This window comes from Meleagris gallopavo, chromosome 3 (assembly GCF_905368555.1).
Source record: "Meleagris gallopavo chromosome 3, MGAL_WU_HG_1.1, whole genome shotgun sequence".
In the NCBI taxonomy this organism is placed as follows: Eukaryota; Metazoa; Chordata; class Aves; order Galliformes; family Phasianidae; genus Meleagris; species Meleagris gallopavo.
This window is the reverse complement of record NC_139406.1, coordinates 3,300,369-3,317,517: the sequence shown is the minus strand read 5'-3', so window position 1 is coordinate 3,317,517 and position 17,149 is coordinate 3,300,369. Positions and strand designations below refer to the sequence as shown.

The 17,149-nt window shown below is 43.5% G+C and overlaps 1 protein-coding gene across 4 annotated transcripts in view; it reads right to left on the bottom strand.

Moving 5' to 3' along the window:
- Window positions 1-2,182: 2,182 nt before the first annotated feature.
- Window positions 2,183-17,149, bottom strand: part of SLC66A2 (solute carrier family 66 member 2) — a 57,827-nt gene continuing 42,860 nt past the window's right edge. For all 4 annotated transcript variants that reach the window (XM_085220077.1, XM_085220079.1, XM_085220080.1 and 1 more), the window contains one exon: window positions 2,183-5,229. In XM_085220077.1, coding sequence (XP_085076203.1) covers window positions 5,022-5,229 — 208 coding nt within the window. In that variant the 3' untranslated portion in view covers window positions 2,183-5,021. The remainder of the gene's footprint in view (window positions 5,230-17,149) is intronic.

Here is a 17,149-nt window from a genome sequence, read left to right as displayed (position 1 = left end):
TCTCACAGTATCAGGGTCCTCCAAACTACAGCCTTAAGAATACAAGGCATCGGCAGAGAAGAGGGAAGGGGCAGATGAAGAGGCTGACGGCTAAACAAATTCAGTGTGGTTCTACTGGCCACAGAAGGGGCAGGACAGAGATATGGAAATCACAAGCCTGCACTTCCTATCAGGACATTTCCAGATGCAGATGCAGCTTGGGCCCTGGCTGCTTTACAAGGCTGTATGTGCAGGTATCTGTCCAGCTTCTGGGTGTGCTTCACATTTTGTTTTATCAATTTATCTTATTAACAGCTGTTGTTACAGGTATTCAGACTGTATGGTTATTTACCAGTATATTTTGATTCTGTTACTGAAACCACCAACAAAGCTAAGGCTGTCAACCCTTGGAACTTAGGCCTAAGCTAAGGGTCACAGAATCATAGAATGGCCTGGGTTGAAAAGGACCACAATGCTCATCCAGTTCCAACCCCCTGCTATGTGCAGGATCACCAACCACCAGACCAAGCTGCCCAGAGCCACATCCAGCCTGGCCTTGAATGCCTCCAGGGATGGGGCATCCACAGCCTCCTTGGGCAACCTGTTCCAGTGCCTCACCACCCTCTGGGTGAAAAGCTTCCTCCTAATATCCAACCTAAACCTCCCCTGTCTCAGTTTAAAACCATTCCCCCTTGTCCTATCACTATCCACCCTCATAAACAGCCGTTCCCCCTCCTATTTATACACTCCTTTCAAGTACTGGAAGGCCACAATGAGGTCTCCCCGCAGCCTTCTCTTCTCCCAGCCGAACAATCCCATTTCCCTTAACCTTTCCTCATAGGAGAGGTGCTCCAGCCCTCTGATCATCTTAGTGGCCCTCCTATGGACTTGTTCCAAGAGCTCTGCATCTTTCTTGTACTGGAGCCCCAGGTCTGGATGCAGCACTGCAGATGGGGCCTCGCAAGAGCCGAGTAGAGGGGGACAATCACCTCCCTCTAAATTCACACTGCAATTTTAAAAAGCAGCATGTCCAGGCCAAGTTTTCCTTTACTGTCCAATGTGAATCAAAAGCATCAAATCTGAGCTTTGCCTTTTGGTGTTTTGACTCGCACCAGCTCTGCAAGTAGCTACACACACCCGAATGTACAATGAAATACTGATGCTCCACACTGCAGAGCTCTGAGTGCTGCCCAGGTCTCAGCAAGCCTGGTGCCTGTAGGCAGTGGGACAAGAGCCCTGTGGCTATCTTTAGCACTGTGCCAGAGGCAGCTGTGAGCACAGGGGCTTCCTACCGTTCCACTAAGTGCCAGTGGCTTCCCTTCAGTGAGGGCCGGAGCAGCAGCGAGTCACAGCAGCATTGCCTGGGACAGAACACACACTGAGAAATGAGTGCATGCAGCCTCAGCTGTTGCTGGAATGGCTTGGGCCGGTCTCTCAATTGCACACAGAACGTAACAGGGCAGGCAGTTTTCAGACTTAATTCCCCACCAACTCATTTTCCTCCGTCCTTACTTGCCCTTCACAGATTTGCCTACCCTTACCCTCCCTTACAGGAGTCTCCTTTCAACCCCTTATTACTGCATATTTAGTCTCTCCCACCTCCCTCCTCTCCACTCTCCAGACTGCCCTGATTTCTACAAAATCAGTCTCCCTTCTCTCCTCTCCTTAGCCCTCTTTCCCTTGCACCAGCTCTCCCTCCTCACCGATTCCCGTTCTCCAGCCTCATCAGCCACCACAGGTAGCAGCAGCAAACTCTGGAGCAGCCAGTGGCAGCCCCGCAGTACCTGGAGCCACGCACTGGCCGGCCATGAGATTACACCCATTTTCCTCATCCCCCGTGTAGAGACTGAACAATCATGTACCTCAACTGTGTCCCACCTTCCATCTCCTTGTACAGTTTGCACAGTACTTTTTTAGGCTACACAAAATATACTATCTCTTAGCAATTTCTTTTTACAGGCACAGAAGAAGGTAACTTAAAAAAAGATCATGAGGCTAAGTTCACTTCAAAATGTATGAAGAGCTTGGGGCAGAAATCCAGAATCCATATCTTGCACCATGACCTAGGACAAACTATGCCTTCTGCTTACCCATCAGGAGGAACAGGGCATGCCAATTATTCCTAGGGATGCTATATGCAAGATAAATTACAGTAACACTTAAGAAGCACACATTTTATACCAAAACAAAACAAATGCTGCAATTTATGTGTAATAGATAACTTTTATTTAAAAAACATTGCAACTGACAGAGAAAACAAACTCTATGAAAATCAAAGAGATGTATTTAAAGTAATTCATTTCTTAATCTCTGAGGTGATCATTGACATAGATACTTCCTGGCAAATAAAGAACAAAGTTCTGTAACATTTTGTCTGTAATGTATCTTGCAAAGTGATATTCAGGAGTTCCTGGCCAAGAGTCCTACCTTATTCAATGCCATAAACAGAAGATAGATGTGTTTTCACTGGCTTCTCTTCCAGTATTTGCAGCTGTGTGTGAATGAGACCAGTCTGGGTACTGACGACAGACTCAAGAATCTGCCCAGGAAGGAGTCCCATAAAAAAAGAACAAGTTATTTTATCAGTAATACCTATAGTTCAAATTCAAAGAGGTGGCCAAAAATATGCACTCCCAACTGAAGCTATCACATACCGAAACATTTTTCTTAACACCAATGTATTTCTGATATCCCCATTTCATAGATTAAAAAAAGACTAGCACATACAAAAATTTTATCATTACAAGTTATTAAAAAAAAAAAAAAACAACCAAAACCCAGACCATTAAAACACACAGGAAAGTGTTCATTTGCATACAGTAGAAATACAATCCTCATTAAAGCAGCATATCGGAGACGCCAGTTGTTAATTATGTTTTTGATTAAAAAAGACAAAAGCCAAGCTGTTCTTTAAATGCAATCAGAACATTGGAGGAAAAGGAGAAACAAAACATTCATAGTCTGCCACGCCAGGGTACATTGTCATTGTAAGGTCACTTCAGGCCTAGAAGAGTAGGGTGTCAAACGGGGAGCGTGGAGGCAGCAGCCAGGCAAAGCAGCTGGGCCCAGCCCTCAGAACAGCTCTGCTCAGCCAGATCTATTGGACAGACAGGGTTCCTGAGGGAGCCCCTTTCCTCTCCCATCCAGCAGTGCCCCACTGAAGAAAGGGTGGCTCAGCCTCCAAGCATGACCTCTGCTCTCTGCCAGCAGGGCATGCCAAAATGGCACGCGCATCAGGAGCCCTGACACCAGCCTGGGCTGCTGGGAGTGAGAGGGGCCCGGGTCTGCCAGGCGGCACTGCCTGCAGGGCTGCTCACTGTTCCCTGCTCGCGATGGGCGTTTCCAACCCAGCGTCAAACAGCTACTGCTGCAGCCTGGGGCTGCTGCCCCAGAGGATGGCTTGCCACCCCTCAAGACGGTCCAGACTCAGGTCATGAGAGTATCAAATAAAATAGCGTAGGGAAAATACCTAATTTATATACTGAAGGTATTAAATCTCAGACTTGGTGCCATCGATAAAAAAATATAAGCTCTTATACTAATCTTGGAGAGAAAAAAAAAACAAAACTTTTATCAAGAATCTGCCCCATCCCTCTTGCCATGCCTGCACTCACCCAGGGCTTGCCAGCAGGAGGGAGGGGTCTCGCTGGGAGGAAGGCAAACCTCAGCTGGGCTGGGGTCTCACTGCAGCTGCCTCACACCAATGGCAGCAGTGTCCCTACAGCAACAGGCAGAAGCACAGGGGCTTGGCCGCAGTTCCCTGCAGGTCACACACCACCCACAGCTTCCAGACACGTGCAGTGCTCAGAAAGGGCATGGTGACCTATGCTGGCAAACAGCCAGCACAGACAAGAACTACTCTATAAATAAACTCTCTGCCCCAGTCCCTCTTTCTAACTGTTGGTTCTCCTAAGAGCTTGGAAGATCTTAAAAAACAGAAAAATGAAAATGTGGATCCCTTCCACGTTGGGTCAATGCCAGAAACACCCGAACGTACAAAGCAGCACAAATGTGAATTTCAGCCTCCACAAATCAAGATACTAGTCTTATTCCACTAGAGACCATAGGAATAGGACTCTTTCAGACTTTTTCACTGCCTGCTCTGAGGCAATGAAAGTGGAGACACTCGGTGGCTCTCATTTGCCAACTAGAGCTACCTCCTAGAATACTGGCAATGCACGACTACTGGCCTCTGGGTTTGTGGCTGTGCTGCACTCTGAGCATGGTATGGCCTGTCTGCAAATCTTGCTGCATCAGCATAGAACTGAGTTCTGAGTTACAGCCCCTCCTGCAATCTCCTGTTCACATCTCCTGATGGCTGACCACTTGACTGGCTGTGCCTGCTTTACATGCAGTGCAGCATCACCCATATGCAGACCCCATTCCTCACCCTGATGTATGTGTCTGCCACACTGAGCAGGCATCAGTGTCTACCACTCATTTTAATGCATGCTGATGCCATATGTGACAGCTTTGTTTTCAGTTGCTCACCTCTTTGCAGGGCCTCTCTCCCTACCCCTCTCTGCTTACTAGACACCCTTCCCTTCTTCAAGAAAAAAAAAAGAGAAAGCTCCTGCATTTGCTCTTCAACACTTCTTCCTATATTGTGGAGATAATGAATGCTAACATATGCCATAACCTTCCTACCGATATACAGACTTCATACTATATAAATAGTTGACGATTTCAGGCAAAATATCCTGTAATTTCTGTGGTGTAACATTTTTTAAATAGCATTATAAACAAAACATCTAGCCCTTGTGATTAATATACAAACATATGTGAACTGATAAGGCTCATAGGTACATATGCAAAAATAGTGCCCCCCTCCCACCAGGAAACAGTTCTGTACAGCAAAGTCTGAGAACAGAGAGAACAAGTTATTTCAAATAGAACCTCCAGAGCTGGAAGCGCAGCCAGATTTTCAATTCTCTTCTCATTTCTGCTTCAACTCAGCAATGCAGAAGTACTTAGAAGTGGAAAAGGAGGTGCATGGCTGACTCTCAAGTGCCACGGGCCTGCAGTCCACCCTGCTGCACATCTCACAGAGCCTTGGTGCTGGCAGGGTGTATGGTGTGGGATGTGGGCTTCTGAGGGTAGGAGCTGTACAAGTAAACCTGCAGCAGGATAGCCATGTCCACAAAAACCTGCAGAAGTCCACAGATGGAGAACTGTAACGGGGCCTGATTCAAGATGAAGTAAACAGTCTTGAAAGTGTCCCCACTGGTCCACATCAGCACCATCTTGACACTAAAAGACAAAACAGAAGGGGAAAAACATGTATTGAAAGGAAGTTGGTACAGCTTAGTGTGTGACTAGATCTGTTCCAGTGGGTGCTAATACCCACCTGCACCAGCGAGGGTTGATACTCTGTAGTGGGTCAGGACACCTCTCTACCACGACAGAACACTTGCATAGCCATGAGGTGTGCTAACAGTGCTTGGAAGGCAGGGTCAAATTCACATCCACAGCCCCCAGAGACCTGACCTCAGCCATTACAGCTACAAATACCCATGGCTACGTTGGCATCCAGTATTTTAAAACATCCAGCTAGGATAATTGACTCAGGGGTGCTCTGTAAACATCACTGCCACATGCTGATAGCAATGACCACGAAACAAGGTAATCCAGTGCATGGGAAGAAAAAGCAAACAATTAATACCTGCTTCTTCATGCACAGCATTTTCTACTCACAAGATGTGAGTACACACTTCTGATAGGTACAAAAAGTATTTTCTTATTGTAGAAAAAACACAAGACCTAAAGCCCAGAAAGTCAAGTTGTACAGTAATAAAGAAAGAAGAAAAATGACATGTCTCCATTTGTTTACCAGAAGGCTGAGTATCCATAAGGATTTTCCTCAAGGATACAGAACAGTGCCCACCCAGACTTCCTTCTATTTTGCTGTATCACCAAGCCATCTCCTGTCCTACAAGCCAGCTCTTGCTTTTCCATATCATGAGAAACTCTGGGGAACAGAAGCAAGTTCCTCAGACTTCACACAGACCAATTTTCAACAATACACAAACAGCCAATTCCTGAAGGCTGTTTCTGATCTTTGTGTACTTAAACTGAAGGGTTTTCTAAGCAGTCAGGTAAGCTGCAGCAGACAAAACTTTGTAGTTCACAGTATGAGCATTATGCATCATTTATCATAATTATGAATAATTACATTTTGCCAGCAGTGACTTCATCAAACGCAGTCATGCACATGCAGCAGGGCAGGACTTAATTTCCCAAATATTCAGGCAGGGAGCTAGCAACATTTGTATTTTAGACACAAGTATACAGGGCTGTTGCAAGCCAGATGCTGCAGCCAACTCTTCCTCCATAAAAGAAAGGTGGCCAAGAGCATCAGTTTATACTGACCCAAAGCTCTACAGAAACATAAGCCTTTTTAACTCACATTATACCACTGACAACATAAAACAAGATGTCTGTGATGTTATGAACACTCCAAAGAGAAGCTACATGCGGGAGTGTAAGCAAGGGCATGAGGTTGAGCAAACAACCATTCCCCACTCAAGGTTATTCAAAAAATGCAACTAAATAATCAGAAAAGAAAAACAACTGCTGAACCCACAACAGTTGCTCTGTGCAACAATCCTGCACCACCTGCACTGCACTGCACACATTCTAAGTCTCAATGGATAACATTATGTCCCACTTACAGGAGGTTCACGCATGCAGGGGGTAGAAGGGATTGATTAGGATTTTAATTAGGGAGGGTGATAACTCTGAGGGTAGTAAAACTGACGCTTTGCTTGCAGGCAGCCAAAGTTCCTCCTCCTCTGATTTTTTGCTTATCAGTGCTTCTGAGCAACTAATCACAATTTAATTGTTAACCTGCCCCAGTGTGGTTGGAGACTGGTACTAACAGAGCAGCACATGCTAACCTTGGCAGGTCAGATAAATTAAATGCTGTCACCAAAAGGGCAATTGATGCACTCCACAAAAGATCTGAGCAAGAATTTACTATCTATAGGATGTTCATCACATATTCCACACATACATACATATACATACATATATATATATACACACATATACATACATATATATATATATATACACACATATACATATATATATATATATATATATAAAGCTAATGGGGTTTTAAAAAGACCCCATCAGGCACTGAACCTGTGGACAAAATATACACTGTCTGATGGTTTATAGTGAGCACAGCCCAGAAGCTGCCCCATATCAGATCACAGCCAGCTCCAACCCATGGGGAGGTCTACAGTGGATTAGCCCATCCCCCTGCAGGCCTGAAGAAAGATGCAGCTCACAGAGAGCCCCTGTGCACAGGAGTGCAGTCCAGGACAGAACTGCAGTCCGTGGCTGTGGTGGAGCAGGAAGGCTGTGGAAGCTGCCAATCGTGGGGCTCTATGTTGGAGCAGTACAGTCCTGAAAGATGGACCCAGTGGTACAGAGCCACATCAGAGAAGTTCTTGGGAGAGCTGCTGCCTGTGGGAAGCCCATGCAGGCTCCGTTTGGGAAGGACAGCATCCTATGAGAGGGACCCACATGGAGCAGGGCAGAGCAGTGGCAGAGACAAGCGCTATGGCTTGACAGTAGCCCCCATTCCCCTGTGCTGCTTGGGGGGAGGTAGGAGGGTATGGATGGCAGGGAAGCATTTGCAGTTTCTCAATATTGTAGGTTGTTGCTAATAGGCAATAAATTGCATTAATCTGCTTTAACTTGAGTCTGTTTTGCCTGTGATGGTGCCTGTAGGTCAGTGGTCTCCCAGTCCTTATCTCCAGCTTTTTTTCGTTGTGTTTTCTCCCCTCTTTTTGAGGAGGGTAAGTGAGAGAGGGTGCTGCTGAGCTACCCCTCGCTATTAAACCACCACAGCTTACTAAAGCAAACTCAGGGTTTTGCGAGGAAGCCACTCTTAGTCTCTACAGCTTGCAATCCCATCTTGGTAATATGGTGCATGCCTCTGCATGTTCCAGCATCCCCCTCTTCAGTAGGTCCATCAGACACTCATGGAAAGCAGCAACATTCCTGGGGTGCTTACTAGGATATGGCCCAATGTTCTGTACGCAGGAAAACATCAACTTGTCCTTGGCAAAAATGCATTTAGAAATGTATCTCAGTTTAAAAATCTAACATTGCCATCAAAACATATATATTGTTCCTGTGTTGATGAGCTTGGAGGAAACAGGCAAATCACCGAAGTACCATAACAATGAAAACACATAAAACACTAGGTATTCCACAAAAGCTTAGGCTTAGTATTAGAGGTGTGCCTACGTTACCAGAACCCAAGATTAAGGCAAAAAATTAAGGCAAAACAGTGACTGGAATGCTGGCTGCTTACTCCCTTCTAAAGATACACCAGGGCTGGACAAAAGGAGCAAAAACCTGAAGGTACATGAAGTAACCAAAAATGGCTTTGCAAGGAAACAAGGACTGCGTTAGACAAGAAGGTAGAAGAGATGATGAAGAACCTTGGAGGAAAGTCAAGGAAAAACCACAATTTGGTTGGATGAAAAGAGGATGTGAAATAGAGGCTGGAAGGGGGCAGGGAATGACGGGGAATAGAAGAAAAATGCAAACTTGGAATAAGAATCCTTAGGAACAGTGCAATAGTAACGTTCCTCCCACCGTATCTGGGCTGTGCACAGCTATTCTTGCTGCATATGCAGATACAACTCACAGTAATGCAGTGGTGCGTGCCTGATTACACATGCCTGATCAAATAGATACACTGCTCACATATTTCTAGCTACTATGTCACTTCAGGATGCCACACAGCTATTTTTTTATCTGCAGCTTCTCAACACTGCCCAATTGCTTGGGAAACGAAGGCAATTCTTGCATTTATTCTTACTTTTCCGATGGAAAACAAAGAAAACAACCAATCCTGGGCAGACCAACTGTCATCCTACCTGCCCTGGAGAAGGAAAGGAGAGCGTGCTGTGCAGAAACAGAGGGTTTTACTGCCCAAAGAAGTAGTAGTAGTAGTAGGTTTTTTTCCCCCAGTTGGTTGCATGGAAGAAAGAGTAAAAAGAGGAGAGCACATCTCAGCCCTTCTTCCACTGCTCTGTTACAACCTCCATTTGCTGAATGGAGTCCAATCCCTTTCTCTAGGATGTGTGGGACTCATTTTTAACAAGCCATTGGTATGCCATTTGAGGCAGCTGATGAGTCTCTTCAATTTCTTTCCATGTAAAACTCTGTAGACAGTATGACGGAAGATGTGCAGGATCACAGCAACAGTGAGAGCCTCTCCCAGAGAGGCACTGTGCAGCAGTAGCCCTACTGCAGGCTGCCAACAATGGTGAGCAATGGCAGGACCCTGCTTCTCTGCAGCAGCCCATGCTGGGTGCCACCAGCTGCCAGACCACAGCTCATCAGCATTCATCTGACTCTCAGCAGCATGGTGCAAGGAGCTGTTGTGCTGCTAACACAGATGAACATTGCTTCAGTGGGCAGGCAGGTCCCACCATCACCACTGCCTGGCTGTGCACAGAAGAGGCTGCACATAGCAAAGGCTTTCCAGCCTGTCTCACAGGGCCCAACTTCATTACCTCCTGTAATATCTCAAAGCCACACTGGAGAGATATGGCTGGCAGGAAAGGTTTACCTTCTTGATACGAAGGACACAGTCATTAGGAGAGCAGAATGGCCATTCTGCTCTTAGCACAAAGGAGTGACTGGGTGTGGGGTGAGCAGTGTCACCGAGCAAGTTGGGGAGTCAGAAAGTACACACAGCAGTGTTTGGTTCTGTGATCATAGTGATGCCAACGGGAGAGGCAGGAGGCAGGAACTGAGCAGAAATAGATGTACTGCTGGAGACTGAAACAGACTTGAAGGAAAAATAACACTTCCCAGTAATGTAAATGAAGACTGCAGTATCCAATGACAACAAATCTCCTAAAAAACAAGTACCTTCCTCACAGCTAATCTCATTACAAGGAGTTGCTAATGTGGCAACAGTAGGTGTCTGTGTAAATCACAACTGATCACAAAGAGGAAAAGCTCGTATTTTTTCATCTGCTTTTAAAATCTGAAAAAGCACTTATTTGTTCTGTTGTCGGAATTAAACCTCAAAAATAACATCATTTTTGATCAGACACTGGCTAGTGGTGGGATGCAAAATGCTATTTTTTTAATACAGTAATATAAAAATGTCCTACAGTACTGCAGTTCTATGCCACTGACAGAACATTTCATAAAGACTCTGTACGAATCATCATTTACTAAATAAATAGCAAGCTGAAAAATAGCATTCATTGTTCTCAAGAAACAACTTGTCTAGATCAGGTTTTCTGTATTTTGTGCATCAATTCTGAGGAGACAACAACTAGAATCATCTCTGTGAGCACATTGTATCTAAAGTCAGACAATGAACGATGATTTTTTAAAGAATACTCATCAAATTATTCATGTGTAGAAAGAGTCAAGTACACTAACAAGAGAAAAAATGTTTCTACTCTGTTCTAAAGGCTGCATAACTTACAGAACAATGAGCTTAGCAGATTTTTAGGCTCAAATACACAATACACACATTACAGAGGACTAATTCTGCTGGAATCAAAGCTTTTCAACTTCTTCATTTGTTCTGTTCAAAAGCAGAAGGTTGTCACAATCACAAATATTTGATTTTCTGCTGGAGCATTATTGAGCACTCTCTGCTCAACATTAGCCATTTCTTGATCACCACATCTTTTTTTCTGCCTTCATCTGAAAGAGCAAAACTACAAAGGAGATCTTGAAGAAAAGAAGACAGAAAAAATACACGTTCTCTCTTCCCTGCTAAACTACTCTGTCTTAAGATTACTTGCAGCCATCCATCAAAATAACAGTAGCACATAGCAGAGCTGGAGAGCAGTAGTTTGCAGACCACGGGCTGATACTTGGCACCAGCCTACACTAGAAGAGATGGCAGTACTCGCTTCCTGTTTGCTGTGTAGATTTTCTCACATGAATGTTATGACTCTGCATGTTTGTACCTTAATACACAAACCCAAAAATATCCTGCAAGCTGGAAGACACAAAGAGTCAGATGTTAGACAGTGACTTCTACAGAAAAATTCTGTAGTGGTCTGACCAGACATATCAGCAGCACAAATAGCAACAGGAGTTACGTGTTGCCCTCATGTAATTACATCCTGCTAGAGCTACAAACTTAGTACTGGTTGTGCTCAGTCAATGAACACAGATCTGAACAATTATCTTCAATAACAGAAAAATGAACATGATGTATTAATTATCTACTTCAAGTGTTTTCTTTACTTTTTTCCTTCTGTCCTAAGCAAGTTGAACAAAAAAAGAAAATGAATTAGCTTGGATTCCTTTTGTACAGTGGAAGGTGACCACAGCTTCCCCAAGTCAAAGCCAAGACAAAGGCAAAGATGGATTCACAGTATGATTTTTTAGACTGACAGTTTCAGGCATTTATTCATACACTGGCACATGGCTTCCATATACATTAGAAAAATAGCAACAGTTCTTGGGATATAAAAGCAGAATAATCATTTAAGATCTGAGAAGCCAGCATCCCCTTCTGGAATAAGGTCCACATAAAAACAGCTTTTTAATGAACATTCTGAACAGCATTTGGTTTTGGGAAAGGAGGAAGAAGGGACACAAAGTATCTCTCTTGAAAAGCAACTTACCTCCCCCAACATATTTGCATGTGAACGTATGGAAGAGAAAGCAAGTTCAGTTAAAATATCCTGACTCCGGAGAACTTTCAGCTCCCATCTGATGCTCCAAAACAAGTTACGTCAGAAGACAGCAAGTATCCCTAACACTGCACTTCAATCAAAGGGTGGCATGCCTTCACCAGTGCAGTGCAGTCCAGAAAATACAAAAACCCTGATGCCATGGTATTTTTAACACTGTACAAATGAACAACAACAACAACAAAAAAAATCAGTAAATACAGCATTTATTCCTAGCAAAAAGCCACAAGGCTTAACATAAAAGGAGCTCTCCTAATGTTAACCAAGTTGTTAAGCATGCCAGAAACTATTTTTAAAAGAGGAGGGGAAGTGAGAAAAATCAGATACCCAAAGACCCGTGTCTGAAGTTTGAAAATCTGGGAACTAAACAGGCCTACCATAAGACAGGACCTCCTGTGTGACCAAGCATAGATCTTGTTTTTAAATACCACACAGCCAGCTAGGAATGCAAGCATGCATGAAACTATCCACCAGTCCTACATGCTCTCTCTCAGAGAGAGCCCCTTACCTCACTTTCCAACAATTCCCTCAAGGCTGAAACAGCACTGACAATCTCCAAAGAGAGTCAGTTGTCCAGCCCCACATTGCTAGCAGAATACAGATAGATTCAGCATTTATTTTGGATTGCTGGAGCTGAGGTATAGTCACATCCATAAGTAATGGACACCAACAGGTCTACATAAAAGAGCAATCTGAAAGTTCCTGTGATTTGCAAGTATGTATACTTCACTGAGGAAAAATAAAATGCATGATTTCACTCTGGGGCACAAAAAAACACTCATAAAAATGCAGTCTGAAGTGATTTGGAAGTGTCTTTAATATTTGCATTTCATGCAGAAACACAAAGAAGTGTTATGGAAAAACAAGGTAAACATATTTATCAATTATTTTTCCTCATGAACAACTGTTTCCAAAACTCCCAAGAGCAAGAGCATCTCAGGCATTTTGACACTGCTCAATATACACACACAGAAGCCAGTGTTTGCTAGGATATACTTGCCAAAGGAGAGTTAAGGAGAAAACTACAAAACATGGTGATGGGGCTGGCAGACGATTCAGGATCACTGCTCTAGCTATTTCAAGCAGCTACACGCAAAATTTAGTCTGTAGGCGTCCACAGACTTGACATCTACAAAGTATTTCCTAGAGCTCTGCAAGTTAGGCCATATGGTGCTGCATTGAAGAGGGGTGGCAGCTCTTAACAACCTTACACACCCTAAGGCTATGCAGCAGGTGTTAAATCTCTTCTGTGGAACAAACGGGAAGACTTGAACTGCAGTTCACACAAATGTCCTTCCAGGAGATGGATAAATGGACACAGGCTAGATGCCAAAGCTTAATTCTACTCGTACATCCAGCACAAGCACATATCAAAAAGGCTCTGGGTTCTGCTACTGATGGATTTGGAAATTTCAAGAATTGTCACAAGGGGGAACTGCTTTCCTCAGGTGAAAACAGAGGCTTGGGAAACAAATCTCACCGTGTGCTGCTCACAATACAGCCCACAGCACCATCTGCTGCCAAAACAGAATAATGCCTTCACAGTAGCGTCAGTTCGACGGAACTGCTCCCAAAGGGCCAGTGCTCAAAACAGGGAAATAATGCCTGTGTGGAACACCATTTAGATCCTTCTATTTGTAACTTTAAGTATGTTGGGACATAATCCATTTAAATAGGAATAAAAAGATGGGATAAAAGAGTATTGCATGAGCACAGCAGTATACCCAAAGGTTCAAACCATAAAGCTCTTTCATCTTCCTTTCCTCCTGCCCTAGGCAATGAAGAAATAATCAAACTCCTAGTCCCATTTAACTTTCAGCACGTTTTCCCCCCCCCATCTTCATAAGGATATAGACTAAGCATACTCTTAGTGTTCCTGTAACTTAAAACTGCAGTTCTCACTTCGACCAACATACACAGAATATCAGGCCTAGTTCCCCTCCCTGTTCTAGATGACTGGCATTCAGTCTCCAAAGACAGCACACCTAAAAAGGACAAAGTCTAATAACAGTCATTTTTATGAAATAACCAAATCCTTCAATATCTCTAATTTTAAGAAAACACTGGAGAAACAGGAATCCCAAATAAGAGTTACTACTTAGGAAACAGGACTAACATTACTCTCCAGTCAGCTTGATGATTGGAACTAGGGTAAGGTATCCAGTATTTGCTTCTCAGAAATGCTTCACTGTTACAAGAAAATAACCCCTTGCAAACAGTACATAAAAATATGTCAGTACCTATGTTCTCACATGAAATATGTTTCTTGAGTACCTTCAGGGATGGTGACTCAATCACCTCCTGCAGCAGCCCACTCCAGTGCCTGACCATTCTTTTGGTGAAGTTTCTCCTAACACCCAGCATGAACCTACTCTGGTACAACTGGAGGTCATTCCCTCTCATTTTAGTGCTAATTACCAGGGAGAAGAGGCTGACCCCCCCCACCTCATCACGACCTCCTTTCAGGTAGTTGTAGAGAGCAATAAAATCACCCTTGAGCCTCCACCTTCTCCAGACCAACAACCCCAGTTCCCTCAGTCACTCTCTATCTTGTGTTCCAGACTGCTCAGCAGCTTCGTTGCCGTTCTCTGGACATGCTCCAGGGCCTCAGTGTCTTTCTTGCAGTGAAAGTGAACACAATACTCGAGGAGTAGCATTTAGCAGAGCAGAGTACAGAATCACAGAATGGCCAGGTTTGGAAGGGATCTCAAGGATCCAGGTTCTGGATTTTCAAGAATCAAAGCAGTTTTGTTTCTAGATTTTTAGGAAACAGAGGAATAAGACATCTTTAGAAAACAGTTTCCTTTTGCAGACCAACTCCAACCCTCTGTAACTTGGAAAGACCTGGCTTCATGCAAAATATCTTGCACTGAACTTCCTCGCCAGCAGAAAACAGCATGACCAACATTAATCATATGTTTTCATAAAACAAGTAAACTCATTTTCTCTTGTATTTCAAATTTTCAGGGTAAAGAGAAAAGCATCAACTGAAGAGAGTGCTGATCAGACATGCTGGCAGTGTTTTATTCCTATCACTGTGAAGAAGCCTTGAACTATTTGTAAAAGAATGCATTTGGTTTGAAGTAGTTTACTTTTTATTTGCTTCTTGAACTGATGGGATTAGGTGCTAAGGGAAGAGAAAGCAGGAAGGTGTGAAAGTAGAAAGGATGGGACACATGCAATATGTGCAAGAGCTTCAGCAATTCACACCATACTACAATCTAGGCAATGCTAGGGAAGTGGTTGCTGTCACTCATACTGTTGTTAAGAGGTAGAAGCATAAGGGAAGGATGGTTCCATACTCTCTCCTGGGATTTTTTTTAACCCATTTTCTCTTCATTCAGTTCCTAAAATTCCTACACGTGTTGAGTACACAACTATTTTAAGAGTAGATACTATGCTACATGGGCATCTGGGGGCTACAGGTCCAAAGACTCTCCAGAATGGTTCTCTCTTCAGCACCTCCCTTGGTGAAAACTCTGGACAGGACACAGCACTTAAACAACTCAGGTCACCACTGCACTGTACAATATCTACTTCAAAATTCTCATAAAGGCATCTCTTATTCCTACTCATATTTCTTTGATTTTAATCTGTGCAACTGCTATTGCTTATATCCTCCTCTATGTCCCTTCCTATTAGCACTTTTCAGCTATTTTCTCTTTGTCCTTTACTGAACTTCCCCAAAGTACATATATGTAACAAAATTGCTGCAACAGATGCTGATTGCATCTATCATCTCTTTTCAATGAAACTAAAATTAGTCATTATGAAACTAATATAAAAAGTTTGTGCCCTAACAGAAACACCCATAACTCTCGCTCGTTCTCTGTAGTTTAACACTTGAGCTGTGTTATCTACTCATTATTAAAAAAAAAATCCTTCCACTTCAAAAAGAAAACCCACAAAAAACACATCAGTGCCATTTTTACAGCACTTGCCCAGTATGCTCAAATCCAAAATCTCATTACAGCAGGTGACCAGACACTGGGTTAGCCAGTACTGAGTACAGCTTTCAACATCTGTCCATCACAGCACCTTGCTAATCTAACACGGGCAAAAAGTCTAGCAGCTCGCATTAACCTTTGCAGAATTTGGATAAAGCAAGGATTTGTTTCTGGGACAAACACTGTCCTCAGAAGTCAACAGCTTCCTTTACAAAAAGGATATAAAGAACTGCATTATCTCATAAAGGAAAAATTACGTCATAGAGGAGTACTGAATAAAAGCACCCTACAACAAAATCTTATCTCCCCAAGAAATATTGTCTTCTAATATTTTTTATTATCAATAGCAGAGGAAATAATATTACAGGATATACATTTCATATGATTTATCTCCCTTCACACCGCATCTATTTTATTGGATACATTTCAGATAAATGCTTGCTTGGAACTAGCTTACAGCTATAGCATGTCTCATAGAACAGTTCCAAATGGAAAAGCATTAAGATTTGCAACTCTTGGCTCCATCTGCTTGTGAGACAATAAAGGCCAATTGTTTCTCCTTTAGTGACTTATGTTGTTTGTTTTTTTTTTTTTTTTTTTTTTTTTAAAAAAACACAAGATAATCACAGTGACCAACACAGCACAATGATCTGATTCAGTCTTTCCAGGCCAGTCTTCTCAAGACAGACTTAATGAACAGAAACAGTCTAATTGATTGTGCTGGCTTCTCAGTGTGTCAAAGTGCTGAGCCTTCTACCCAGTATCAGCAAATCTTGACAAAGGATACAAAGAAAAGAGGTTCTTTTCAAGAAGACTGAAACATCACAACAACAATAGGGAGACCGCAACCCCCTCTCCCCCCCCTCCCCACCCCGTTCAGTCTGTCCAACCCCTAGCTACACAAATGGCCTTAAGCTATGGGCATACATCAGATTTGGCTATCACTTGTACTGTGGTACCTGAGACTCCACGATATGCAGTTCAGTTCAGTCCTACTGCCAGTCCTCCCTTTCCTGGACCTGGGGAGTTTCTACCGTCCAGTGGCTGTGAAACTCCGAGCACTGGCTGATAAGGAACAATAGCTCCATACAGATGGAGCAGCGGTTGACTGTTAAAGAGGGTCACTGACAAATGACTTCAATGACCTTCTGTGAAAATCTTTCAATGAAGGGCAATTATTGTTCTAGAGCAGAGTATGGCAGGGGAGCAGACAAATGGAAAACAGACTGCCATAGAGCAAACCTACCCTTGCGCAGACCCAGAAGATGCAGAAATGGGTAGGTGGGGTAAAGGTGGTTTTAGTTTGCTTTTAGTTCTCACTGGTCTAGTCTATCAGTAATAGGCAATACATCACATTCATCTCCCTCAAGCTGAGTTTGTTTTGCTGGTGATGGTAACTGGCGAGTGATCTCCCTGTCCTTAGTCACAACCCACAAACTCTTCTCACCTTAGTTACTCTGCATGTCCTAAGAAGGAGTGACAGAGTGGTGTGGTGGTGCTGAGCTAACCCCTGGCTATTAA